The 27,567-nt window shown below is 40.5% G+C and overlaps 1 protein-coding gene across 1 annotated transcript in view; it reads right to left on the reverse strand.

The window, feature by feature from the left end:
* LOC146005478 (hemicentin-1-like) overlaps positions 1-26,966 on the reverse strand; it is a 47,305-nt gene extending 20,339 nt beyond the window's left edge. The window contains exons 1-2 of the mRNA XM_083144723.1: positions 26,735-26,966; positions 881-1,110 (exon numbers count right to left, since the gene is read on the reverse strand). Of these exons, the coding sequence (XP_083000849.1) occupies positions 881-1,110; positions 26,735-26,966 (462 nt within the window). The remainder of the gene's footprint in view (positions 1-880; positions 1,111-26,734) is intronic.
* Positions 26,967-27,567: the final 601 nt, after the last annotated feature.

Here is a 27,567-nt window from a genome sequence, read left to right on the forward strand (position 1 = left end):
ATATTCAATGTACAATGAAAGATTAAATACTCTGCACCAGTGATAAAAGGAGGAGTGTTTGTGAATGTGCAACTCCAATCAGACTTTCATGTGACTGAAGTTCAGAATCATTCATCATCATTGTTGCAATTAATCCAAAAGTTAGAAAAGTTACCTAAAGTAATGAAAATAGAGAAAGTGCACTATATTGTAATATTAATAAAACATTAGAGTAGAAAGATTGAGCTATTGAATGTTGAGTCAAAACCACAAGGATTTTTATGTAATATGTTTTATATATTACTTAAAACACACACACACTCACACACACACACACATGTACTTTCATACATAGACATGGAAGTCCGCAGGATTTTTTCCAGGGAGGGGCAAGGAAGGTATTTTTTCCAGGGGGGGCGCAAACGAAGACAAATTTTTCCCAAAAATAGTGTTGTTCCCTAAAAAACATTTCTTAAATTTGAATTTATGGTGTTCATGCAAAAATTAACACATATTATTGTGGATAAAATGAAATTATATGTGTGAAATACATATTTTTTGGTTGACTTTCATTTTCCAGGGGGGGCCATGACCCCCCTTGCCCCCCTTCTGGACGCCCATGTACATAGAGTACAATTTTTATAGAATAAAGGTTCCAGTAGCCTTCATAAGTCAATTTGCTATGGTGACATAAACAATAGAAACTGAAAGTTCATCCTAAGAGCTACTTACATATTTATTTATAAGCCTTTTTATAATACAGATGGCTTTCAATTATAATATGTCATTATCAATGAAGGTGCCATTAAAGCATACAACCAGAAAAAGTACTGTGTATGGTAATTCGGTTTATATGTAATATCATCACATACGTTAAGAGCTTAGCCCTATTTTGCTTTACCTGGCTTTGTTTTCTTTGGATGAGGCCTAAAACTTCCTCTAATTTTGCGTAATCCTTGGAACGAGCATCTGTGAAAACATAGATATATGAATTTGGAAGACTAGCTTCTAAGGCCATTTGAATAGCTCCCACGGTCATCTCAGGGCAGTCGCCACCTCCTTGTACGTAGATATCTCTCAGCTTCTGTTGGAAGTATGCATGGTTTGTGGTTACAGTCACAGGACCAATTTCTGGGGAAAAATAAAGAAGAAATGAAATTGTGAAAGCTCTGATCATGCAAAAGATCCAGTGAGTGCCTTTCACTGCCGAGGTGGTCGTGGAGAGGCAGCTAGCATGCTGGAAAGTAAGAGCGCATCTGCCAGCATTTAGTCCCACAGCTGTACGCTGACCTTGGTACTGGACACGTCAGTGCTTCAGTATCCAGATAGCTGTTGTCCAGTTTGCACATGCTTGTGAAGTGTAAAGGTATTAACAAGTGTTGTAGATTGTTTTGTTTTAGTTTCGTATTACTGGTGCTTTTCCACAGTCTAATAATGCCACGCTATGCATACAATTTAAAGCAACGAATTTTTATGTACAACTCTTACATCATAACAAATTCTAATAGGGAAGTTAGAAGGCATTTTGCAGCAGAATTCCCAGATGTTCCAGTTCCACACCGAGACAGTTCGGAAAATTGTGACAAGTTTAGGGAAACAGGGTCTGTTCTTGATAAGAAGCGAAGGGTGAAATGGCATGTGCTTACTGAGGAGAAATTAGAGGATGTTGGAGCATGATTGGACCATACTCCTCAAATATCCCTCTAGCATGTTGCACAAGAAGCAGACATTTTCATGATGCCTGTATGGTGAGCTAGCAGACTTTTAAACCTGAAGCCATACGATACAAGGTAACTGTAGTTGAGGAATTGCTTCCACGGGATCATGAGAATCGAAGTGAATTTCTGCAATTGGATGTTGCAGAAAGTTACTGATAGAGTAATTGATCACATATTATATATATATATTCGGATGAAGCATGGTTCCATTTACATGGCCATGTTACATTGCAGAATAACAGATATTGGAGTATAGATACGCTTGATTTTGTGAAGGATTGTTCAACTGGTGAAATCAGTGTTGGCCTGTATGGACTGAAATGCCATTGGAAGCTAACAGTGATAGCCCGTGAACAGAACATTTCCAAAATATTCATGCCTCATGTGTTGTAAAGTGACCAGGAGAGAAAGCTTACAAACCATGTACAAGTACATTGAAAAAAATTGACAAATGCGAGAAGACGCGATGGTCTAGTGGAAAGGGCATCTGACTGCCACGTGGAGACTTGAGTTCGATTTCCGTGGTGGGTGATCTTAGGTCGGAATTTTTCCAGCCTTATCCCCACAAAAAACGGCTCCTGTCCTCACGCAGCCTGAAATGAATAGGTACCTGGGGGCAACCCTGGGGGATAAATGTGTGGGTCCTACCCCCACATCCCTTAAATGTGCTAAAAAACAAAATCACATGTGAACATAAGAATGAATGGTGTAACCTCTCTCTGAGGTCTAAAATTAAGCCATCAGCCCTGAACATAACGTTTAAAACAATACACTTTTAATAAATCTAAATGGCCAAGAAATGAAAGTTCCTCCCTTAGTTGTTCCTTCTCTACTCACCAGTGTTTCAGTATTGCCTGATGTTAAGAAGCCACAGAGGAGGAGCAAGATTATCGTTTTGCTCCCCTTCCCCCAAGTCACGCCCAATAAAATGAGACTACATACATTTCAACTTATCTTGGTTATGAAGAATATTTGGAAAAATATTTTTGCACTACATTTGTGAACGTGCACTCAAGTTTTCATTAACAACATGAAGCACGATACATCACAGTCAGGTCTCTGCAGATCAAGTATCCCCGTAGGAATCTGCTGCTCTGTTTCCAGTTTTGCTGTGAAGCCTGCCAGGTTTTGTACCTACAAGTGCGCTCGTATATTATAACAATGCACCGGGGAGGAGCACAGAGGACAGCTTTAACTTTAAATCACTTTCCGAACAAGAACTTTCTTTAGAGACCCCTTGCTGTCAAAAAGGTCATCGGCCATGAGAAAAGGTGCATCTTGTAAGTTCTTGGAAATTCAAGCCTAGGCTAATCTCCCCTTCCCTTTCCAAATTTAGACTTGGTCAGACGACCTGGTCATTGTTCAGAGTAGAATAACTGCAGAAGGCATGTTTCAGCTTTCACTCTGCAAATTGTAGTGATGAGTTTAGATTTCCTTCCACACCAAGCGATATAACTGTGCATATATACGTAGTTTATATACATTTAAATAATTTGCAGTAGACCGACGGCAAGATCGCGCATCAGTGCACTGCAATTAGTCGCCTGATATAGAATCAAGATATTGGTAAGTGTAACTTCTCTCCATACGTTTTCTTTACTAATATATATTTTCTGTGTGAAAGGACATAAAAAGACAATACTAGAGACAGACAAGTATTGTTCCGATACACCGTCAGTTCTCTGCCCTTTCGGGCTTTAACGCTGCAAACTTTGGAGGGTATGAACCACCTCCTCTCTTGGCCACTTAGATTTATTAAAATTTTACTGTTTTATTTTAAACGTCTGTTTAGGGCTGATGACTTAGTTTTAGACCTCCGAGAGAGGTAACACCATTCATTCTTATGTTCACGGGTGATTTATTTTTACATTGGGAGGTTAGTTTTGGGTCTCAAGGTCAAGGCATAATTGATATTTTAGACTTCTCGGGGTTGGGGGGGGGGGTAGTGGTGGGGGGGATCGCCTTCAGTCTTAGGTTCTTCTCTCAAAACTGAAACATCTAAGAGGAGCCACTCATCTGAAAATACATGTAAAGCTCAAACTGATTTCATTCAAACACAATACCAAGTACAGATCAAAGCATCTAATTTTTAAGCTGTTGGCGTAGCGTGGCGACTTGCCCCATATTTGACACCTCGGCCCTCTCCAACCATGCACTGTATTTGAAAGCCTTCGTTGCAAAACTTTAGCCTAGAAATATTCTAAAATTTCTGATAGTTTCATTTCTTAATCCTCATCTCTGAATAGCAGTCTGGGATTTGAAAATATCAGTAAAAGGTGAAAGAATCGTTTTGTTACGCCATTTTAGGATCAGGGGCGCCGACTTGTCAAAATTATTGGGGGGGCTCTGATCACTGAAATAAATTAATGAATGACTCACTCTCTCCCTTTTTTAAGTTTTGATCTCAGTGTTTGGAATCACGTAAAAGCCCATGAATTCCTAAAGAATATCAAAATTTTTATTCACAGTTCTAATGCACAATATAAATATTGTCCACGAATTGATATTTCACCAGTTTCGTCAACCATAATAGCAAAATATTCCAGACTTTTAATATCTGCTACCACGGAGCGCAAAACAGATCTCCCTAATATATCAATGATCTCGTTCTGAATGTCATGTTAGAGCCATTTGTAGCCCAAAAGTCTCATCCACTACCCTAGTTCATGCACATCGTCTTTTGAAACTCTTTTTAGTAAAAATTTTAACAATACTCATAATTACTGTACATACTTAGTATATAGTAATAAGTCATGTTTTGCTGTGTGTGGTCATTGCCCCCCCCACCCCAAAGTTGATGGTTTAGCGGTCTCAGCCCCCCAAATTGATGGTCTAGAACATTTCAAATATGTATTTAAAGTTAAGTTCATGTGGCACAATTCTGAGTAAACTTTACAAGAGAAGCAAAATAATACATTAGATCCTCTAAAGCAAAATTATTTGGGCGCCCTGCCCCCACATCGTTAAAATTGGGGGGGGGCTCGAGCCCCCACCCCAAGCCCCATGGAGTCGGCACCTATGAATGTTTTATATGTTGAAATATGAAAAATATAGCACTTACCAAATAAAGGATAGCATATTGCCCCAATCCCATCGACTGCCTTTGTGATCTGCCAAAAATGGTAGAAAAGTTAAATAAAATAAACTAAATCTATCATTAAATTATTTCCTTTAAACTCTTTCATTCATGACAGTGAAAAAGTTAATGTGTGGTGCGCTATTGTACGAGACAGAGTTATTGGCCCCTTCTTTTTTGCTGAACAAACAATAACAGGGACCACCTTCCTGGATATGTTAGAAGGGTATGCAGTGCCACTACTGGAGAATTCCATTTTCCAGTTAGATGGTGCTCCTCCACATTTTTCTACAAACGTGCGGGATTTTCTTAACGAAACATTTCCTCAGCGATGGGTCGGATGAGGAGGGTGAATTGCCTAGGCCCCAAGGTCTCCAGACCTTACAAACATGGATTTCTATTTGTGGTGGTTATGTCAAAACACAAGTGTTTTTCTGTCAAGTTAGAAATCTGGACCATTTAAAAGCAAGGATCACTGAAGCTGTTTCGTCTATCACTCCGGATGTTCTCTGCCGTGTATGGGAAGAGACTGAATATCATCTTGACGTCTGCAGGGTAACTAAGGGTTCACACATCGAAGTCTACTGAACAGGTAAGAAACTTGGAGAGTTTCTCTTTGCTTTGACGTATCGTTCATCTCTCTACCATGCTTTGTTCCAAAACTATGACTGTTTAAAACCCCACCATTATTTTATGGACACACTGTAAATAAATATATATATATGGGAGGATGAGATTGTAAAAACTGGTTGATAGATTTAAAAACCTGCCCCCCCCTCCAAAGTAAGTTCCGACGTCCTTGAGGGGAAGCATTCTACCTCAGTCTGTCATAGCACTACTGAGCCCAATTTCTGTGAGAAAGGGATCAAAACATCAGCAAGGGTGTACCAGGAGACACTATTGGAGACAATAGTCAAGATTTCATGATCAGAAGTGAAGCTTTCAGCAAGATTCTGCACAACCTCATAAGGCTGGAACAACCAAGGAGTGGCTTGAGATGAATGAGGCAGACTTCATTTCCTTTGTTCCAAATTGGCCACCTGATAGTACCGATCTCAACCCTCTGGACTACAAATTGTGGTCTGTGCTTCAATACATGGCTTGCAAAAAAGACTCCACAGTGTTGCCAGTCTGAAGCACTCTCTTCTAGGCAGTGGCAGATTTCCCTCTCGATACATTCTGCAATGCAGTTTATGAGTGGCCACAGGGACTGAGGGAATATGTGCTTGGAAAAGGTGGTCATTTTGGGCACCGATTAGCACAACATGCATGTGTGAGTAACCAGCGCTTGAAGTGGAAAATGTTAGCTGGGGGGGGGGGTTTGCTGGAGCCTTGGGGTTAGCTGGGGGGATGCTTTTATGATTTAACATGGTGGCAATGAGACAGCTGGGGGGGGGAATATTTTGCTAGCTGGGGGAATACCATCCCCCCACACCCCCTCACGTTGAGCACTGTAACACATATCGATGGGATATTAAAGATGCCCCGATATCAACATTGCCTCAGGGCCCTGGAATTCTCAGGGTGGTCCTTGGAATAACTTCGTCTAAAAGTTACAACTGTAATTGTGTATAGGGACTGCGATTATGTTAGCCCCAAGCCTCAACATATACAGTGACCTGCACTGAGAAGCAGCCAATCTAGCAGTGATAGATCAATCGTTCTCATCTCTTATTATTTTCAAATCGCAATACTTATTGCTTTGTCGAAGTCACAGTTGATAAGCGACACACTTTTTCACGTGCTTCCACCCTTCGGTGAGAAGCATACAGGCTAGAAGGAGATCCTCTAGCAGACTTTTCAATCGCCTGGCCAGTTTCAGGTAGAGAATGCCGCTGAAAAGACAAGGGAAGATTTCCATTTCTACTTGAACACCTCTTCGCCTGCAGCCAGCCCACCGCTGCTAAGGTTAAAAGGCCGTGATTTAAGGTACTGTAATATATCACCCATAGGGACTGATTTTCCTCATTTCTCTTTTATTTCATTCTAAGAACTTGGAGGAGTGACTGATTACAGCACAAATAGTATAATAGCACGATACATTCATATGGCTTCAAGTCTTATTTATGAAATAGAAAAGTTTGGATTTCATGTGCAGAAAAATTACTGGGAATATTTTAATTTTTCAGCAAAAAAGGTAACTATAATGTGTAAAAAAAACAAAATAAAACTTCTCTTTTTCGTTTTAGTAGCAATATTTTTAAATGAAGCAAACACTTGCCCGAAAGTGTCACGGCTAATCAAAACATTTTGGTCAGCAATCCATCATATCTGGTTTTCAAAAATTTATAAACAAACATCCATGCTTTCATCGGAATTTGCACGTTTTTATTGTTTTCAATTAGCGCTTCCTTAGAATTCCTTTCATTTGTTTGTATGTTTGCGTGCAGAGACCTAAAGGGGGTCCATAGACCCCATTATCATTACAAATTGTTATTACTAGAGTTGGGCGATTTTGTTCAGACGATATACCGTGATATTGAAAAAATATCATCCAGGCGATATATCATCACAATATTTTATGGTACATATCATATCAGCGATATATCATCATGATATTTGGCGATATATATTGTGGAGATGATATATTGCCAATATCACGATATGGAAAAAAATAACGTATCGTATCATCTGTTACAATATTTTCTTGAAGAAATATCGCAACATCAAATTTCTGATATCGTCCATCCCTAATTATCGAAAACCATTGTTGCGTGGTCATCGAATTTTCAACCGTAAGAGAGCGAAGGGATCGTTAACAATGCAATCAGTTCTTCCTACCCTTCCATTGCCAAAATGTGCCCTATTTTGCAACACATCATTGTCACCTTTATTCAATGTCAAGTGTTTATCATCTAACCGTACACATTGAAAGTAGAGATTGTAATGGTCGGATTGACCATTACTAATTTTTGTATTATTGTATTAATTAATTGTTGGCAGCTACAAGGTGTAGGGCAGGCGCGGTTGGCCCTATAGCGCACAGGAGCAGTGAATCCACAGTAATGTAAGGTATTCACTTCAAGAATAAACAATAAACAATATCTTTATCTTTTAGCAAGAATTTCAACGTAAAAAGTAATGTCTTTCAGGCTGCAACACGACGAACTCTTTGCTCCGAATGACAAACCCCGAGCCAGCCACGCTGGTGCAGTTCCTCAGTTGAACACCCGCAGGACAACCCCTGCCATGGTCAAAGCACAGGGCAGGAGGCAGAAGCTCAAGGTGGGAATAGGGCAAAATACATGGAAATGGATACTGCTGAACCATCGTCTCGGGAAAACGGACATGCGCAGTTCGTGCTCTCGCAGAACGCAGCCAAAGAGCTGCTTTCCCCCTTGCAGTGTTGCTCTGTGGTCTTCATGTTTGAAGCCGATACTTGACATATTCAATCTTATCTTGGTATCACTTTTGTGCCAAATATCTAACACGAACTGCAAGCTTGTGGCAGAGATGGATGAGTAGCCATAAATGAAAGTTGAAATTACAGATGCTTAATGAATTGTGCTTTACTGGATATTAGATTCCCCTGTTTTTTATCTCCCCAGTTGGGGGAGCTAGCTGTCTTTCAAAAGACTGTTATAGTGGAATTTTTCTGTCCTACGGGGTCCACATCCACGGACGTTTACCCCGACTATAAAAAAGGCCATTGGGCTTTAGCAGAAAACAGTGTTTCCCCATTGATCGACGAAGAGGAACGTCTCCTCAAGTTTAGTCCACTTTTGGTGGCTAGACTTAATATAATAATGTAGCGTTAGGTGTAAGCCATCCCCTGTTGCTGTCCCAAGTCCCCTCTTAGAAAAAGCCTTGAATATGTGGATATTTCCATATTGAATAATTGATGCCCAAAAGAAAGAATGAAGGTGTAAGGAAACACATTGTAATGAACGGAATATTGTTTAAGCTGAGGGTAGGTAGTTATGCTAACTCTGCGGTAAAGGAAGTGCCGATGGTGTAAGCCATAGATGCGCAATTATGTTGAATTAAGGAAATTGGTTGTGTAAATGCACAAATGGAAATGCTATGTAAATATGTATATATTATATTAATAAAACAATATAATCCTACTAGAAATGTTATGATTTGCTGAATTAACTCCAGAACTACAGTACTGTCCATTTTAAACCAAATATTTATTCACTTGCTGTACATGTGTAACGAACAAGGGACTAAAAAATATAAATTGTTATGTGAAACCCTCCTTTTGTAATTCCAGCGCAAATATAATCTGCTCGCTTGGCACCCAGGGTAAGGTAGAAGGAGAGATTGAAAGGATAATACAAGGGCAGTAATCCAGATGAACGAATAGAAACGAGGGATAGGGGGGCTGAACTTTCACATATGGGGGCTCTATTGTCCGAGATATATCTTGTTGTATAAATTGTCGTCAGGTCTATAGATAGAAAAAATAGATGGACTGCCGGACGGATAGATTGTTTAATTTTTACAACGAAGATCGTACAGAAGTGAATGTTATTACAAAGTGGAAAAGTAAAGTAGAAAAAATGGCAGTACAAATTGATAGAGATTTGCTTGGACAGCTATTGGGAAATCAAGATACAAGCGATAAATCTCAGGAGGAAATTATTAGGGAATTAAATAATCTTGCTTTATCGCGCACTGAACAGCAGAGTGCTAAAGAAGAGGGGGGAAAAGTTCAGAAAATTATCGACAAGTCAAATTTACCGATTCCAATTTTTACAGGGAGTAATGACAAGATTTCGCCGCATGATTATTTGCAGGAGTTGTGAAATTATAAGAATGTCATGGAAATTTCGGAGAAGTCATTGTTTGACAAGATTCTTCCGTTTTCGCTCAGGCAAGCAGCAGCATTTTCACGCCCGTTTGAAGATTTCAAGAGCCTTGAAAATGCATTTTTAGAAGAATATTATTCTGTAGATTATAAGAATGAAATAGAAAGACTGAACCAGAATAGATTCTAAATGAGGGAGATGCCAGACGAATGTGATATCATCGAACATATCCTATCTCATGCTCATCCTAGTTTCCGAAGGCATTTCTATGGAATGAATTTTCACAACTTGAAGGAATTGTAATCTGAAGCAGCAATTGTGCAGAGGAGGTTGTATTCAGAGAGACTTTATTTTTCGTTTTCTGAGGTTACCAACATTGAAGAGGACAGTCCACAAAGAAGAGGTGGAAAACATTTGGCCTTGTCCTTGCTGACGAGCTAAGGGGGAGCCGAGAAGCTTCAACTACCCTTAGGCTCTCTCAATCCAGGTTTACAAAAGAGGGTCATCGGCTGTGATGTAATGGTAGGAGCAAAGAGAGACATCTCTGACGCAACCATTTTACAACCAAGGGGCAATAAAAATTCTGCAAAAGTAATTTGTTGGGGATGCAATTCTCAGGGGCACAAGTTACAAGAATGTAAACAGAGCAATAAAAGGAGCCAACCCCCTGGGAAAGGAGGTCCGCAGCGCCCCCCAAATAAACCTCGTATCCACCGCGAGAAAAGGACGCAGGAACAAGAGCCGTTTTTTGAATGAAAGCTGTTTTCAGCGAGACTTCGAGCCACTGATCTTTTGTAAAATCAACAACAAACCCTTTGTATTATTTGCTGCTACTGGAGCTTCAGCCTCTGCGCTAAGTTTGGAAACAACCAAGTTATTAGAGAGGAATGGAAATAAATTCATGAAGACGAGAAAATAGAACATTTCATTAGCTGTGGGCAGCGTGACGTCACAGGGCAAGATGTATGCTACTGTTTGTATTAATGATATGACATTCAGGCATAAATTTAGCATCCTCCTTGAGAATTGTTTCCGTCACATAATCGTTGGAAGGGATTTTTTGAGGCAGAGTGGGATAATTTTGCACATTGAGGAGAACGGATGGTCGTTCAAGGATAGCGACGTCGTTTACACGTTCTCGAAGCGTGCATGTAAACGATAGTTCACTGTTACAGTTATGCAGAGAAATAACGAGGTACAGGAAAAGAATAACTCGTCAGACCACTCGCGCCTGGAAGTAGGCAACACACAGGCACAAGAGAATAGCAGGAAGTCGATGAATGAGGATATGGGCCAATCAGTGGATTCCGAAGGACTCCAAGTTCAGAAGACTGCAAACTCTGGTGCATTATGCTCCTTGAAAATTTCGAATGAAAATTTTTGCTGAATTAACTCCAGAACTACGGTACTGTCCATTTCAAACCAAATAATTATTCACTTGCTGTACATGTGTAACGATCCAGGGACTAAAAAATATAAATTGTTATGTGAAACCTCCTCCTTTTGTAATTCTGGCGCAAATATAATCTGCTCGCTTGGCACCCATGGTAAGGTGGAAGGAGAGATTGAAATGATAATACAAGGGTAGTAATCCAGAAGAACGGATAGAACGAGGGATAGGGGGCTGAACTTTCACAAGGTGTGACATTTACTGTTGTTGAAGTTTTTCCCAACGAAGCAAGGGGCGAAGTTATAAATATGACAACACAGGCGCACTCGGACACGAGCGAATGGGAAGCGAGAGGAGAAAATGAATGAATGTTAACTTTATTTCAGAGGCGATTCCTCCATGTAGTAAGTGAGGAACTTCCTACAGTTCATTTATACTTGCTTCCGGTTCTCTACTTTTTAGGAGTTTAATAATTATGCGCGTTATAAAATGATGAGCTCAATGTACGTACAATTGACTAGGTTAGCTACTGTCAAGAGTTGACTGGTGCTGTTCCTTCTAGCCGCAGCCAAAAGACGATGGACACACAGGCTTAGCTGTCGCTCGCTGAGGAATATCGGCGGTCATCCTACAGCCAGATGGGTGAGGAGTGGAAAAGGGGCAACGGGGAGGTTGAAGTTTTTAAAGATCCAGCGAGGAAACATCGAGGAGTTCCTCAATCAGTGGTGCCAATACCATCAAAATGGTACTAAACGTAGCACAGTTTGATCTTCGTTGGCCCATAGCATCCTGCTTTAAGCATAATGGTCAAATCTAGCATAATCTGCAAACGCAAGTCCCTGGGAGAGGAAAATCGAATTCAAAGGAATAGGTTTTCAGGAAATAGAAATAAAATTACGTCAAAATCTTATTTATATCTGTACTTCACCAGCAGACTTGTTTCAAATAAAAGGGGGTATGGATACACAGCGACGCGCTCTTTTTACAATCATGCGTCGATCCATCCTCTGTCTTTTCTTTATCCTGTCGATTTTGTTCCTGAGGATATTTTACGGCAGTAAATCGATAACAGGTTGGAAAACAAACCATTTTCTCAAACCTTTTCAAGTTCTATGATGAACCCATTTCGTTTGTTGAGCCATTCTACACAATTTTGTGTAGCGAATAATAAGTAACGCAAGTTCAAAACTCGAATAGTATATATATATATATTTGAACATAAAACTGCAGTTTTCAGAAAATAGTAAATAATAATAAATCTTATCACAATTTAGAAGCATTTAGCATAATTACAGAGTTTAAGCAGCACTTTTTATTATCCTCAATTCACACGACAGGGTAAGGTGACAAAATCGAAATTCTTGCAAACTCTGAAATATCTTAAATACTGTTTTCGTTGGTTTCTATAGGTTCACATTTAAAAAAATCATAGTTCAAGGGGGCAAGGGCCCCTTCCCCTACCTTCTGCGTGGGCCTGGAGGTAACATTCTAAGTACAATGGATAGTACGAGCCAGGGCTAGTGGAAAGGGGGAGGGCGAATCGTGCCACTGCCCAGAGCGGCAAAATTTGAAGAGAAGAAAAGAAATAAGCCTATTGAAAACTTGAAAGTTATATTATTATATTACATATATAACTTGGAAGTTAATAAATGCCAATCCATCGTTTTGAAGGAACAGATCAGTAGTCTCGTCTCACAACTGAGTGCCACAATGTGAAAAAGCAGATTGGATGCCTCAACTCCGGTGAGATATCAAGTGGGAGAGGTCTATGATGCGCTCCTTCGAATAATTGGCGACAATAAAACTGTCCAAATGGTCGCACATAAGGCTCAGTGCGTGTTTCAAACCAGTTTCGTGGCTTTACATTCCAATGTTCACTAGTATCTGGTATGCCTTTTTACTCCACATAATGCAATGAGCAAATGTCTTCAAAACATTAATCTACGATGTGATAGATGCTGTTAGATGATTTCTTGCAAACAAATCAGCGCTTTGAGGAAAGCAGGAGTGATGAAAAATTTCGAAGTTCCTTAGACGCCACTTGGCAGGGCTTCCCTCCCTCCACTCGTGGAGGCGTCGAGGGGCGGCAATCTGCGAGTCCCGGTTGATGAAAAAAAATTGGCATCGAATTTAGATATAGATGATCCAAGGATAGGCAACACTGTACAGGAGCACGATTGGACCATACTCCTCAAATATCCCTCTAGCATGTTGCACAAGAAGCAGACATTTTCATGATGCCTGTATGGTGAGCTAGCAGACTTTTAAACCTGAAGCCATACGATACAAGGTAACTGTAGTTGAGGAATTGCTTCCACGGGATCATGAGAATCGAAGTGAATTTCTGCAATTGGATGTTGCAGAAAGTTACTGATAGAGTAATTGATCACATATTATATATATATATATATATATATATATATATATATATATATATATTCGGATGAAGCATGGTTCCATTTACATGGCCATGTTTCATCGCAGAATAACAGATATTGGAGTATAGATACGCTCGATTTTGTGAAGGATTGTTCAACTGGTGAAATCAGTGTTGGCCTGTATGGACTGAAATGCCATTGGAAGCTAACAGTGATAGCCCGTGAACAGAACATTTCCAAAATATTCATGCCTCATGTGTTGTAAAGTGACCAGGAGAGAAAGCTTACAAACCATGTACAAGTACATTGAAAAAAATTGACAAATGCGAGAAGACGCGATGGTCTAGTGGAAAGGGCATCTGACTGCCACGTGGAGACTTGAGTTCGATTTCCGTGGTGGGTGATCTTAGGTCGGAATTTTTCCAGCCTTATCCCCACAAAAAACGGCTCCTGTCCTCACGCAGCCTGAAATGAATAGGTACCTGGGGGCAACCCTGGGGGATAAATGTGTGGGTCCTACCCCCACATCCCTTAAATGTGCTAAAAAACAAAATCACATGTGAACATAAGAATGAATGGTGTAACCTCTCTCTGAGGTCTAAAATTAAGCCATCAGCCCTGAACATAACGTTTAAAACAATACACTTTTAATAAATCTAAATGGCCAAGAAATTAAAGTTCCTCCCTTAGTTGTTCCTTCTCTACTCACCAGTGTTTCAGTATTGCCTGATGTTAAGAAGCCACAGAGGAGGAGCAAGATTATCGTTTTACTCCCCTTCCCCCAAGTCACGCCCAATAAAATGAGACTACATACATTTCAACTTATCTTGGTTATGAAGAATATTTGGAAAAATATTTTTGCACTACATTTGTGAACGTGCACTCAAGTTTTCATTAACAACATGAAGCACGATACATCACAGTCAGGTCTCTGCAGATCAAGTATCCCCGTAGGAATCTGCTGCTCTGTTTCCAGTTTTGCTGTGAAGCCTGCCAGGTTTTGTACCTACAAGTGCGCTCGTATATTATAACAATGCACCGGGGAGGAGCACAGAGGACAGCTTTAACTTTAAATCACTTTCCGAACAAGAGCTTTCTTTAGAGACCCCTTACTGTCAAAAAGGTCATCGGCCATGAGAAAAGGTGCATCTTGTAAGTTCTTGGAAATTCAAGCCTAGGCTAATCTCCCCTTCCCTTTCCAAATTTAGACTTGGTCAGACGACCTGGTCATTGTTCAGAGTAGAATAACTGCAGAAGGCATGTTTCAGCTTTCACTCTGCAAATTGTAGTGATGAGTTTAGATTTCCTTCCACACCAAGCGATATAACTGTGCATATATACGTAGTTTATATACATTTAAATAATTTGCAGTAGACCGACGGCAAGATCGCGCATCAGTGCACTGCAATTAGTCGCCTGATATAGAATCAAGATATTGGTAAGTGTAACTTCTCTCCATACGTTTTCTTTACTAATATATATTTTCTGTGTGAAAGGACATAAAAAGACAATACTGGAGACAGACAAGTATTGTTCCGATACACCGTCAGTTCTCTGCCCTTTCGGGCTTTAACGCTGCAAACTTTGGAGGGTATGAACCACCTCCTCTCTTGGCCACTTAGATTTATTAAAATTTTACTGTTTTATTTTAAACGTCTGTTTAGGGCTGATGACTTAGTTTTAGACCTCCGAGAGAGGTAACACCATTCATTCTTATGTTCACGGGTGATTTATTTTTACATTGGGAGGTTAGTTTTGGGTCTCAAGGTCAAGGCATAATTGATATTTTAGACTTCTCGGGGTTGGGGGGGGGGGTAGTGGTGGGGGGGATCGCCTTCAGTCTTAGGTTCTTCTCTCAAAACTGAAACATCTAAGAGGAGCCACTCATCTGAAAATACATGTAAAGCTCAAACTGATTTCATTCAAACACAATACCAAGTACAGATCAAAGCATCTAATTTTTAAGCTGTTGGCGTAGCGTGGCGACTTGCCCCATATTTGACACCTCGGCCCTCTCCAACCATGCACTGTATTTGAAAGCCTTCGTTGCAAAACTTTAGCCTAGAAATATTCTAAAATTTCTGATAGTTTCATTTCTTAATCCTCATCTCTGAATAGCAGTCTGGGATTTGAAAATATCAGTAAAAGGTGAAAGAATCGTTTTGTTACGCCATTTTAGGATCAGGGGCGCAGACTTGTCAAAATTATTGGGGGGGCTCTGATCACTGAAATAAATTAATGAATGACTCACTCTCTCCCTTTTTTAAGTTTTGATCTCAGTGTTTGGAATCACGTAAAAGCCCATGAATTCCAAAAGAATATCAAAATTTTTATTCACAGTTCTAATGCAGAATGTAAATATTGTCCACGAATTGATATTTCACAAGTTTCGTCAACCATAATAGCAAAATATTCCAGACTTTTAATATCTGCTACCACGGAGCGCAAAACAGATCTCCCTAATATATCAATGATCTCGTTCTGAATGTCATGTTAGAGCCATTTGTAGCCCAAAAGTCTCATCCACTACCCTAGTTCATGCACATCGTCTTTTGAAACTCTTTTTAGTAAAAATTTTAACAATACTCATAATTACTGTACATACTTAGTATATAGTAATAAGTCATGTTTTGCTGTGTGTGGTCATTGCCCCCCCCCCCACCCCAAAGTTGATGGTTTAGCGGTCTCAGCCCCCCAAATTGATGGTCTAGAACATTTCAAATATGTATTTAAAGTTAAGTTCATGTGGCACAATTCTGAGTAAACTTTACAAGAGAAGCAAAATAATACATTAGATCCTCTAAAGCAAAATTATTTGGGCACCCTGCCCCCACATCGTTAAAATTGGGGGGGGGGGGCTCGAGCCCCCACCCCAAGCCCCATGGAGTCGGCACCTATGAATGTTTTATATGTTGAAATATGAAAAATATAGCACTTACCAAATAAAGGATAGCATATTGCCCCAATCCCATCGACTGCCTTTGTGATCTGCCAAAAATGGTAGAAAAGTTAAATAAAATAAACTAAATCTATCATTAAATTATTTCCTTTAAACTCTTTCATTCATGACAGTGAAAAAGTTAATGTGTGGTGCGCTATTGTACGAGACAGAGTTATTGGCCCCTTCTTTTTTGCTGAACAAACAATAACAGGGACCACCTTCCTGGATATGTTAGAAGGGTATGCAGTGCCTCTACTGGAGAATTCCATTTTCCAGTTAGATGGTGCTCCTCCACATTTTTCTACAAACGTGCGGGATTTTCTTAACGAAACATTTCCTCAGCGATGGGTCGGATGAGGAGGGTGAATTGCCTAGGCCCCAAGGTCTCCAGACCTTACAAACATGGATTTCTATTTGTGGTGGTTATGTCAAAACACAAGTGTTGTTCTGTCAAGTTAGAAATCTGGACCATTTAAAAGCAAGGATCACTGAAGCTGTTTCGTCTATCACTCCGGATGTTCTCTGCCGTGTATGGGAAGAGACTGAATATCATCTTGACGTCTGCAGGGTAACTAAGGGTTCACACATCGAAGTCTACTGAACAGGTAAGAAACTTGGAGAGTTTCTCTTTGCTTTGACGTATCGTTCATCTCTCTACCATGCTTTGTTCCAAAACTATGACTGTTTAAAACCCCACCATTATTTTATGGACACACTGTAAATAAATATATATATATGGGAGGATGAGATTGTAAAAACTGGTTGATAGATTTAAAAACCTGCCCCCCCCCCCTCCAAAGTAAGTTCCGACGTCCTTGAGGGGAAGCATTCTACCTCAGTCTGTCATAGCACTACTGAGCCCAATTTCTGTGAGAAAGGGATCAAAACATCAGCAAGGGTGTACCAGGAGACACTATTGGAGACAATAGTCAAGATTTCATGATCAGAAGTGAAGCTTTCAGCAAGATTCTGCACAACCTCATAAGGCTGGAACAACCAAGGAGTGGCTTGAGATGAATGAGGCAGACTTCATTTCCTTTGTTCCAAATTGGCCACCTGATAGTACCGATCTCAACCCTCTGGACTACAAATTGTGGTCTGTGCTTCAATACATGGCTTGCAAAAAAGACTCCACAGTGTTGCCAGTCTGAAGCACTCTCTTCTAGGCAGTGGCAGATTTCCCTCTCGATACATTCTGCAATGCAGTTTATGAGTGGCCACAGGGACTGAGGGAATATGTGCTTGGAAAAGGTGGTCATTTTGGGCACCGATTAGCACAACATGCATGTGTGAGTAACCAGCGCTTGAAGTGGAAAATGTTAGCTGGGGGGGGGGGGGTTGCTGGAGCCTTGGGGTTAGCTGGGGGGATGCTTTTATGATTTAACATGGTGGCAATGAGACAGCTGGGGGGGGGGAATATTTTGCTAGCTGGGGGAATACCATCCCCCCACACCCCCTCACGTTGAGCACTGTAACACATATCGATGGGATATTAAAGATGCTCCGATATCAACATTGCCTCAGGGCCCTGGAATTCTCAGGGTGGTCCTTGGAATAACTTCGTCTAAAAGTTACAACTGTAATTGTGTATAGGGACTGCGATTATGTTAGCCCCAAGCCTCAACATATACAGTGACCTGCACTGAGAAGCAGCCAATCTAGCAGTGATAGATCAATCGTTCTCATCTCTTATTATTTTCAAATCGCAATACTTATTGCTTTGTCGAAGTCACAGTTGATAAGCGACACACTTTTTCACGTGCTTCCACCCTTCGGTGAGAAGCATACAGGCTAGAAGGAGATCCTCTAGCAGACTTTTCAATCGCCTGGCCAGTTTCAGGTAGAGAATGCCGCTGAAAGGACAAGGGAAGATTTCCATTTCTACTTGAACACCTCTTCGCCTGCAGCCAGCCCACCGCTGCTAAGGTTAAAAGGTCGTGATTTAAGGTACTGTAATATATCACCCATAGGGACTGATTTTCCTCATTTCTCTTTTATTTCATTCTAAGAACTTGGAGGAGTGACTGATTACAGCACAAATAGTATAATAGCACGATACATTCATATAGCTTCAAGTCTTATTTATGAAATAGAAAAGTGTGGATTTCATGTCCAGAAAAATTACTGGGAATATTTTCCTTTTTCAGCAAAAAAGGTAACTATAATGTGTAAAAAAAACAAAATAAAACTTCTCTTTTTCGTTTTAGTAGCAATATTTTTAAATGAAGCAAACTCTTGCCCGAAAGTGTCACGGCTAATCAAAACATTTTGGTCAGCAATCCATCATATCTGGTTTTCAAAAATTTATAAACAAACATCCATGCTTTCATCGGAATTTGCACGTTTTTATTGTTTTCAATTAGCGCTTCCTTAGAATTCCTTTCATTTGTTTGTATGTTTGCGTGCAGAGACCTAAAGGGGGTCCATAGACCCCATTATCATTACAAATTGTTATTACTAGAGTTGGGCGATTTTGTTCAGATGATATACCGTGATATTGAAAAAATATCATCCAGGCGATATCAACTAGACGATATATCATCACAATATTTTATGGTACATATCATATCAGCGATATATCATCATGATATTTGGCGATATATATTGTGGAGATGATATATTGCCAATATCACGATATGGAAAAAAATAACGTATCGTATCATCTGTTACAATATTTTCTTGAAGAAATATCGCAACATCAAATTTCTGATATCGTCCATCCCTAATTATCGAAAACCATTGTTGCGCGGTCATCGAATTTTCAACCGTAAGAGAGCGAAGGGATCGTTAACAATGCAATCAGTTCTTCCTACCCTTCCATTGCCAAAATGTGCCCTATTTTGCAACACATCATTGTCACCTTTATTCAATGTCAAGTGTTTATCATCTAACCGTACACATTGAAAGTAGAGATTGTAATGGTCGGATTGACCATTACTAGTTTTTGTATTATTGTATTAATTAATTGTTGGCAGCTACAAGGTGTAGGGCAGGCGCGGTTGGCCCTATAGCGCACAGGAGCAGTGAATCCCCAGTAATGTAAGGTATTCACTTCAAGAATAAACAATAAACAATATCTTTATCTTTTAGCAAGAATTTCAACGTAAAAAGTAATGTCTTTCAGGCTGCAACACGACGAACTCTTTGCTCCGAATGACAAACCCCGTGCCAGCCACGCTGGTGCAGTTCCTCAGTTGAACACCCGCAGGACAACCCCTGCCATGGTCAAAGCACCGGGCAGGAGGCAGAAGCTCAAGGTGGGAATAGGGCAAAATACATGGAAATGGATACTGCTGAACCATCGTCTCGGGAAAACGGACATGCGCAGTTCGTGCTCTCGCAGAACGCAGCCAAAGAGCTGCTTTCCCCCTTGCAGTGTTGCTCTGTGGTCTTCATGTTTGAAGCCGATACTTGACATATTCAATCTTATCTTTGTATCACTTTTGTGCCAAATATCTAACACGAACTGCAAGCTTGTGGCAGAGATGGATGAGTAGCCATAAATGAAAGTTGAAATTACAGATGCTTAATGAATTGTGCTTTACTGGATATTAGATTCCCCTGTTTTTTATCTCCCCAGTTGGGGGAGCTAGCTGTCTTTCAAAAGACTGTTATAGTGGAATTTTTCTGTCCTACGGGGTCCACATCCACGGACGTTTACCCCGACTATAAAAAAGGCCATTGGGCTTTAGCAGAAAACAGTGTTTCCCCATTGATCGACGAAGAGGAACGTCTCCTCAAGTTTAGTCCACTTTTGGTGGCTAGACTTAATATAATAATGTAGCGTTAGGTGTAAGCCATCCCCTGTTGCTGTCCCAAGTCCCCTCTTAGAAAAAGCCTTGAATATGTGGATATTTCCATATTGAATAATTGATGCCCAAAAGAAAGAGTGAAGGTGTAAGGAAACACATTGTAATGAACGGAATATTGTTTAAGCTGAGGGTAGGTAGTTATGCTAACTCTGCGGTAAAGGAAGTGCCGATGGTGTAAGCCATAGATGCGCAATTATGTTGAATTAAGGAAATTGGTTGTGTAAATGCACAAATGGAAATGCTATGTAAATATGTATATATTATATTAATAAAACAATATAATCCTACTAGAAATGTTATGATTTGCTGAATTAACTCCAGAACTACGGTACTGTCCATTTTAAACCAAACATTTATTCACTTGCTGTACATGTGTAACGAACAAGGGACTAAAAAATATAAATTGTTATGTGAAACCCTCCTTTTGTAATTCCAGCGCAAATATAATCTGCTAGCTTGGCACCCAGGGTAAGGTAGAAGGAGAGATTGAAAGGATAATACAAGGGCAGTAATCCAGATGAACGAATAGAAACGAGGGATAGGGGGGCTGAACTTTCACACATGGGGGCTCTATTGTCCGAGATATATCTTGTTGTATAAATTGTCGTCAGGTCTATAGATAGAAAAAATAGATGGACTGCCGGACGGATAGATTGTTTAATTTTTACAACGAAGATCGTACAGAAGTGAATGTTATTACAAAGTGGAAAAGTAAAGTAGAAAAAATGGCAGTACAAATTGGTAGAGATTTGCTTGGACAGCTATTGGGAAATCAAGATACAAGCGATAAATCTCAGGAGGAAATTATTAGGGAATTAAATAATCTTGCTTTATCGCGCACTGAACAGCAGAGTGCTAAAGAAGAGGGGGAAAAAGTTCAGAAAATTATCGACAAGTCAAATTTACCGATTCCAATTTTTACAGGGAGTAATGACAAGATTTCGCCGCATGATTATTTGCAGGAGTTGCGAAATTATAAGAATGTCATGGAAATTTCGGAGAAATCATTGTTTGACAAGATTCTTCCGTTTTCGCTCAGGCAAGCAGCAGCATTTTCACGCCCGTTTGAAGATTTCAAGAGCCTTGAAAATTCATTTTTAGAAGAATATTATTCTGTAGATTATAAGAATGAAATAGAAAGACTGAACCAGAATAGATTCTAAATGAGGGAGATGCCAGACGAATGTGATATCATCGAACATATCCTATCTCATGCTCATCCTAGTTTCCGAAGGCATTTCTATGGAATGAATTTTTACAACTTGAAGGAATTGGAATCTGAAGCAGCAATTGTGCAGAGGAGGTTGTATTCAGAGAGACTTTATTTTTCGTTTTCTGAGGTTACCAACATTGAAGAGGACAGTCCACAAAGAAGAGGTGGAAAACATTTGGCCTTGTCCTTGCTGACGAGCTAAGGGGGAGCCGAGAATCTTCAACTACCCTTAGGCTCTCTCAATCCAGGTTTACAAAAGAGGGTCATCGGCTGTGATGTAATGGTAGGAGCAAAGAGAGACCTCTCTGACGCAACCATTTTACAACCAAGGGGCAATAAAAATTCTGCAAAAGTAATTTGTTGGGGATGCAATTCTCAGGGGCACAAGTTACAAGAATGTAAACAGAGCAATAAAAGGAGCCAACCCCCTGGGAAAGGAGGTCCGCAGCGCCCCCCAAATAAACCTCGTATCCACCGCGAGAAAAGGACGCAGGAACAAGAGCCGTTTTTTGAATGAAAGCTGTTTTCAGCGAGACTTCGAGCCACTGATCTTTTGTAAAATCAAAACAACAAACCCTTTGTATTATTTGCTGCTACTGGAGCTTCAGCCTCTGCGCTAAGTTTGGAAACAACCAAGTTATTAGAGAGGAATGGAAATAAATTCATGAAGACGAGAAAATAGAACATTTCATTAGCTGTGGGCAGCGTGACGTCACAGGGCAAGATGTATGCCACTGTTTGTATTAATGATATGACATTCAGGCATAAATTTAGCATCCTCCTTGAGAATTGTTTCCGTCACATAATCGTTGGAAGGGATTTTTTGAGGCAGAGTGGGATAATTTTGCACATTGAGGAGAACGGATGGTCGTTCAAGGATAGCGACGTCGTTTACACGTTCTCGAAGCGTGCATGTAAACGATAATTCACTGTTACAGTTATGCAGAGAAATAACGAGGTACAGGAAAAGAATAACTCGTCAGACCACTCGCGCCTGGAAGTAGGCAACACACAGGCACAAGAGAATACCAGGAAGTCGATGAATGAGGATATGGGCCAATAGTGGATTCCGAAGGACTCCAAGTTCAGAAGACTGCAAACTCTGGTGCATTATGCTCCTTGAAAATTTCGAATGAAAATTTTTGCTGAATTAACTCCAGAACTACGGTACTGTCCATTTTAAACCAAATAATTATTCACTTGCTGTACATGTGTAACGATCCAGGGACTAAAAAATATAAATTGTTATGTGAAACCTCCTCCTTTTGTAATTCTGGCGCAAATATAATCTGCTCGCTTGGCACCCATGGTAAGGTGGAAGGAGAGATTGAAATGATAATACAAGGGTAGTAATCCAGATGAACGGATAGAACGAGGGATAGGGGGCTGAACTTTCACAAGGTGTGACATTTACTGTTGTTGAAGTTTTTCCCAACGAAGCAAGGGGCGAAGTTATAAATATGACAACACAGGCGCACTCGGACACGAGCGAATGGGAAGCGAGAGGAGAAAATGAATGAATGTTAACTTTATTTCAGAGGCGATTCCTCCATGTAGTAAGTGAGGAACTTCCTACAGTTCATTTATACTTGCTTCCGGTTCTCTACTTTTTAGGAGTTTAATAATTATGCGCGTTATAAAATGATGAGCTCATTGTACGTACAATTGACTAGGTTAGCTACTGTCAAGAGTTGACTGGTGCTGTTCCTTCTAGCCGCAGCCAAAAGACGATGGACACACAGGCTTAGCTGTCGCTCGCTGAGGAATATCGGCGGTCATCCTACAGCCAGATGGGTGAGGAGTGGAAAAGGGGCAACGGGGAGGTTGAAGTTTTTAAAGATCCAGCGAGGAAACATCGAGGAGTTCCTCAATCAGTGGTGCCAATACCATCAAAATGGTACTAAACGTAGCACAGTTTGATCTTCGTTGGCCCATAGCATCCTGCTTTTAGCATAATGGTCAAATCTAGCATAATCTGCAAACGCAAGTCCCTGGGAGAGGAAAATCGAATTCAAAGGAATAGGTTTTCAGGAAATAGAAATAAAATTACGTCAAAATCTTATTTATATCTGTACTTCACCAGCGGACTTGTTTCAAATAAAAGGGGGTATGGTTACACAGCGACGCGCTCTTTTTACAATCATGCGTCGATCCATCCTCTGTCTTTTCTTTATCCTGTCGATTTTGTTCCTGGGGATATTTTACGGCAGTAAATCGATAACAGGTTGGAAAACAAACCATTTTCTCAAAACCTTTTCAAGTTCTATGATGAACCCATTTCGTTTGTTGAGCCATTCTACACAATTTTGTGTAGCGAATAATAAGTAACGCAAGTTCAAAACTCGAATAGTATATATATATATTTGAACATAAAACTGCAGTTTTCAGAAAATAGTAAATAATAATAAATCTTAGCACAATTTAGAAGCATTTAGCATAATTACAGAGTTTAAGCAGCACTTTTTATTATCCTCAATTCACACGACAGGGTAAGGTGACAAAATCGAAATTCTTGCAAACTCTGAAATACCTTAAATACTGTTTTCGTTGGTTTCTATAGGTTCACATTAAAAAAAATCATAGTTCAAGGGGGCAAGGGCCCCTTCCCCTACCTTCTGCTTGGGCCTGGAGGTAACATTCTAAGTACAATGGATAGTACGAGCCAGGGCTAGTGGAAAGGGGGAGGGCGAATCGTGCCACTGCCCAGAGCGGCAAAATTTGAAGAGAAGAAAAGAAATAAGCCTATTGAAAACTTGAAAGTTATATTATTATATTACATATATAACTTGGAAGTTAATAAATGCCAATCCATCGTTTTGAAGGAACAGATCAGTAGTCTCGTCTCACAACTGAGTGCCACAATGTGAAAAAGCAGATTGGATGCCTCAACTCCGGTGAGATATCAAGTGGGAGAGGTCTATGATGCGCTCCTTCGAATAATTGGCGACAATAAAACTGTCCAAATGGTCGCACATAAGGCTCAGTGCGTGTTTCAAACCAGTTTCGTGGCTTTACATTCCAATGTTCACTAGTATCTGGTATGCCTTTTTACTCCACATAATGCAATGAGCAAATGTCTTCAAAACATTAATCTACGATGTGATAGATGCTGTTAGATGATTTCTTGCAAACAAATCAGCGCTTTGAGGAAAGCAGGAGTGATGAAAAATTTCGAAGTTCCTTAGACGCCACTTGGCAGGGCTTCCCTCCCTCCACTCGTGGAGGCGTCGAGGGGCGGCAATCTGCGAGTCCCGGTTGATGAAAAAAAATTGGCATCGAATTTAGATATAGATGATCCAAGGATAGGCAACACTGTACAGGGCCGAAATCCAAAGAGTATGATGAAACTGTTGAAGATCCACAAAAACGGTACAAAGTTGATTTTTATTACAGGTCCTAGATGATTATTTTAGCTCTAAGAAGAAGATTTGAGCAGCTTAAACATCATAGTGAAATTTTCAATTTTTTTATGATATTAGTAAGCATACAGACATGCCATCTGATCTTTTGTCTCAAAAGTGTAGAAAACTTGCCGGAATGTTAACACATGAAGGTTACTGAATTAGAACATGAACTGAAAGTGCTTTCGGCTATAATAACACAATTACACCAAAGGAGACCTTAAAATGATAAAGGGTCATGATTTTGCACCTCATGTGAGTGTAGAACTTCGAATTTATTAACTTTGTCGGTAACCGTGGCAAGTGGCGCACAAAGTTCTTTTTTTGTTAATTTAGGCTAATAGAAATAATATATTCGGTCAATCATGTCTGAAACACGCTTGTTTCAATTTTATGCAAGATAACATTATACGAAAAAGAATATTACATGCAAAGGTAAAGGTAAAGTTCCCTGTGCATATAGCACCATGTCATGAAGGCACATTTAGGGGATGTGGGGGTAGGGCCACACACATTCTCGATCTCGGCCATTTTGGAGGTGATGTTATCAGCACCACTCTCCGGCCGCCTTTACCTCACAAGGTTGCCCCCAGGCACCCATTAATTTTTGGTTGGGTGAACCCCAGAGCCGCTTTATGCGGGGACAACGCAGGAAAGAATTCAGACCTTAGATCACCAACGCAGGAGATCCGGGAATATTACATGTAATTATTGTAAAAGAAATCCAATCATATATCACAGACTTACAACGGTAAACATATGAAGTCAAGCCTTCATTTCTTTCCGAATACTTGTTACATTAAAAATACGTATGAGAGAGAGAGAGAGAGGGGGGGGAAAGAGAGAGAGAGAGTTATCATAAAATACGTATAATGACAATATAAAATTAGTGTCGCATTTCTTAAAGTTTATCTGTGGTCGAGGGAGATATATCCCTTTGTGCTTAATAGTATGGAAATAGCGTTTAAGTCTCATTATTTATTTTATAGTTTGATGTCTTACTTAGGAATATTTTGATTTTCAATTTCCCGTTGCTGGGTAATGACGGCGGGGGGGGGGGGGGTCGAAAGGGAGCGGCACCGCCACTGCCCAGGGCGGCAAAAGGACTAGCGCCGGGCCTAGCGATTTGTGCGACTGTAATTGAACGTATTTGTCAAACCTTTCTCAGTTGACCATAACTTCTTCCTAAACTTCAAAAAAGCCACGGCCACTGCTTTACTTCACGAATTTGCCCCGTTTTTTCTCATATTTTTTGAGCTCTACGCTTTGAATCATAGATGATAGAAAGCTACGATTTTTTTGCAAATTGTGTCTTGCTGGCCCCCGTGGCGAAGTAGTTATCACATCGCGCTACGATGCCAGAGGTCCCGGGTTCGATTCCCAGCTTGGACATGGATATTTGTGAGTGTCCATCAATTTCATAATATTATCACTCATCTCCACCTTCGCGATTAGCCAAGAGTGGCAGAAAAGCGAAGTAAAATAAAGCAAAATCAATCAATCAAGTGTCTTAGAAACACAACACAGTAGTGTGTTTCTTCAGTCACATCATTTCAATAAATAGTTAGTAGGGGCATCACTCTTAAGTTATGGTCTCCCCGATGTGGAGCGGTGACGTCGTTGTCTTGTAATCAAGGGGTTCCGGGTTCGATACCCAACGGATACCACTTTATATCCAATCCCGATAACCCTATCTGTGCATAAAATGGACTTAACAACAAAAGAGAAACAAAGAAAAAATATAGACAACTATGAAAACAGGAAAGAAAAAGCAAAATTGAGAACAGAGGAGGAAAGAGGGAAACAAAGTAAGGAAGACCAGTGGCGTGCCCAAGGCGTGGTGAGGGTCATAACCTCCGTACCCTTTTGCACCGTATTCCTAAAATAAAAAGATGAAGAAGAATGTCAGAGTCAATAAAAGGGTGGGAAAATGAGGGCCTCCCCTATCGAAAATCCTGGGCACGCCACTGAGGAAGATATAGGGAAAAAATGAAAGACTTCTTTCTTTTATGAAAAATGACCCGGCATTTTGTTGCTTTAAAAGTCTGGTTGACGTTATCTTAAGCACCAACCTGGATCGTGAAAAGGAACGAGGACATAATTGTATATGGGCTTCTCCTGCCTCTCCAACATGGTAGCCATAATCTTAGCGGCTCCTTCCTTCACCTGCATCAAGTCATCGAACATGGACCCCGTTGAATCGAAGACGAAGGCAAGGGTGGCAGCCCCCTCGGGAACCTCGCTCTCCTCCTGCGCACACCCGCACCCCACCAGGAACAGCAGAGACAACAGCAAGTGCTCCATCCCACGCCACAGGCACACAAACACTGCCGGCGGCTTTGACCTCGAGCACCAGGGGGAACCCCTTCCCTTCCCTTGTTCTTCCCTCCGAGCGAAAGGGGAAGGAGTCGGCGGGACGTTGTTCGCGAGTCCCGCAGCTGCACTTCGAAGGAACGTCGTCGCGCAACTGAAATTCGAGTAAAATTAATGGTTCGTGCAACTGGCAGGAACTCCGTGCGATTATTTCTCGAGTTCTTGACTTGCGAACCCTTTCATACAAAGCGAATGTTTACTGTTTCACAACTTACAATGGGAACCGAGATTGCATACAGAGCAAGAGTTGCGCCAGGCTTTTAGCGTGGATGGAATCAGTGGCGGACAGAAATGACACTTGGGAGTGGACGAATTTTACTTTCAACTTTGCTTGGCCACAGATTCCGGATTTCAAATTATCCTATATCCGTTTCGGATGCAACGGATAATCTGAATATCCGGAGAATTTAGATATGCGGATAGAACATATTTGATGAAGGATTTCTAGAACAGGGGTTTCCAACTGACGGCAGTGTGCAAAATACATTAATTTTATGTATTTTTATTAAAATACGTTCTATTTTTACTGAAG

This window comes from Lepisma saccharinum, chromosome 23 (assembly GCF_977018435.1).
Source record: "Lepisma saccharinum chromosome 23, izLepSacc3.1, whole genome shotgun sequence".
NCBI classification, from domain to species: Eukaryota; Metazoa; Arthropoda; class Insecta; order Zygentoma; family Lepismatidae; genus Lepisma; species Lepisma saccharinum.